The sequence below is a fragment of the Myotis davidii genome, unplaced genomic scaffold, assembly GCF_000327345.1.
Source record: "Myotis davidii unplaced genomic scaffold, ASM32734v1 scaffold4069, whole genome shotgun sequence".
Taxonomy (NCBI): domain Eukaryota; kingdom Metazoa; phylum Chordata; class Mammalia; order Chiroptera; family Vespertilionidae; genus Myotis; species Myotis davidii.
The window spans coordinates 1-1,511 of record NW_006300050.1 but is presented as its reverse complement, the minus strand read 5'-3'; the positions used below and the strand labels follow the sequence as shown (position 1 = coordinate 1,511).

At 46.3% G+C, this 1,511-nt stretch overlaps 1 protein-coding gene across 1 annotated transcript in view; it reads right to left on the bottom strand.

Annotated features, from left to right (window-relative positions):
* Window positions 1-639, bottom strand: part of LOC107185086 (zinc finger protein 551-like) — a gene marked incomplete at its 3' end in the record, with an annotated part of 2,137 nt that extends 1,498 nt beyond the window's left edge. The window contains exon 1 of the mRNA XM_015572263.1: window positions 354-639. Within this exon, the coding sequence (XP_015427749.1) occupies window positions 354-474 (121 nt within the window). The remainder of the gene's footprint in view (window positions 1-353) is intronic.
* Window positions 640-1,511: the final 872 nt, after the last annotated feature.

The following is a 1,511-nucleotide window of genomic DNA, read 5'->3' as shown; positions in this document are numbered from 1 at the left end:
CTGCCATAAAGCACCTTTCCTAGAGGAAGGGGGAAGAAGTGAATGATTGTGCATATTGTCATCCTCCCAGGGAGAGGAAGAGGAAGATGGGACCCATTAAGTTGCCGGTAAGACTCCAAGACACTTTCTGCACTTTTTGGGGCAACATGTCAGGGATGTTCATGGAGTCCATTGGTCAAGACCCTCCACACAGCTCAGCATAGGCAGCCACAGCATGTTTGAAAAGACAGAGGCAGAAACCAGCAGAACGCTAGGACTGGCTGTCTGGCTGTGGGAGAGAGAAAGCTATGTTTTGAGAATAAAGGAAGACAGGACATCACATGGTAACACTAGAACATATGAGAAGGTCTTACCTACAGATGAGACAAGTGCAAACACTTCCAGCATCACATCGCAGTAAAGAAGTCTCTGAGCCTCATCAAGGAGCCCCCACTCCTCCTCAGAGAAGGCAATGGCCACGTCCTCAAAGTTCATATCTGTCGTAATGGGGACAGTTCAGTCCATGATCAGCTTCTCTCCTAGGCTTTAATTTCATCATACTTCCCACTCTCCACATCCATCTCCTCCCTCCACTCCCACATCACAGAAAATAGCAGGCCTTGCATCCATCAGAGTCACTCTCTCCTTATATTCCTACTGATACTGTCGGATACTGTATCTTCCCACAGCAATAGAGCAGATGCCCAGATTGATTATACCTGACCTCAGGTCCTCACATTTAGGGTCAACACTATGGGTGTCACCAACATAGGGTACAGATAAATGTTTACCCTGAAGAGAAATGTGAGTGATTCGACACTGGTCTTCTGGGGGCAGTGGTGAGAAAACTCATTATTCAAAACTGCCAAATATCAACAAGTACTTCTTGAAAACCGACTTCTGCGCAGGGGCCACGAAGATTCAATCGCAATGTATTCATGCCCGTATGTGGTGCTGTGTGGAAAAGCCACACTCAAGGGGCATAAGAGCCATATGTGGCTCATGAGCTGCAGTTTTCAAACCACAGTACTGGGGCAATATTCTTGTGGTCAAACACATTCTCCCTCCAAGACCCTGAAAAACATGGCATCACTCATCACCCTTTCAATTCCAGTCCTAGGGTGCTGGCCACTTTGCCCTACCTGTTCCACATAATTTTTTCTATCCCACCTCTCTCATATAGCTTCATTCCCAGAGTCAAAACTTCAAAGACAACACATGTATGCCATCAAGAGGAAGGGATGTTATCTAATCACCTTCTTTTCAACATTCTAACTCACCTCCTCTGTATGTATTTCTCTCTTACCCTTCTCCCATCCCGGGCCGTAGAGATTTTCAAGCCCAGATGACACTGATGTCTGCTATCCCATTCCCATTGATCACTGTATCCGCCAAACAACAAGAGGCAGGTGTGCACCTATGTGACACCTAAATTCTGCAGCTGGCATGAAGCGCCACAACACCCATCTTTTCAGGAATTACCCTAAAATTCCCCATGATGTATCATCCAGTTATCACCAGAAATGGACTCA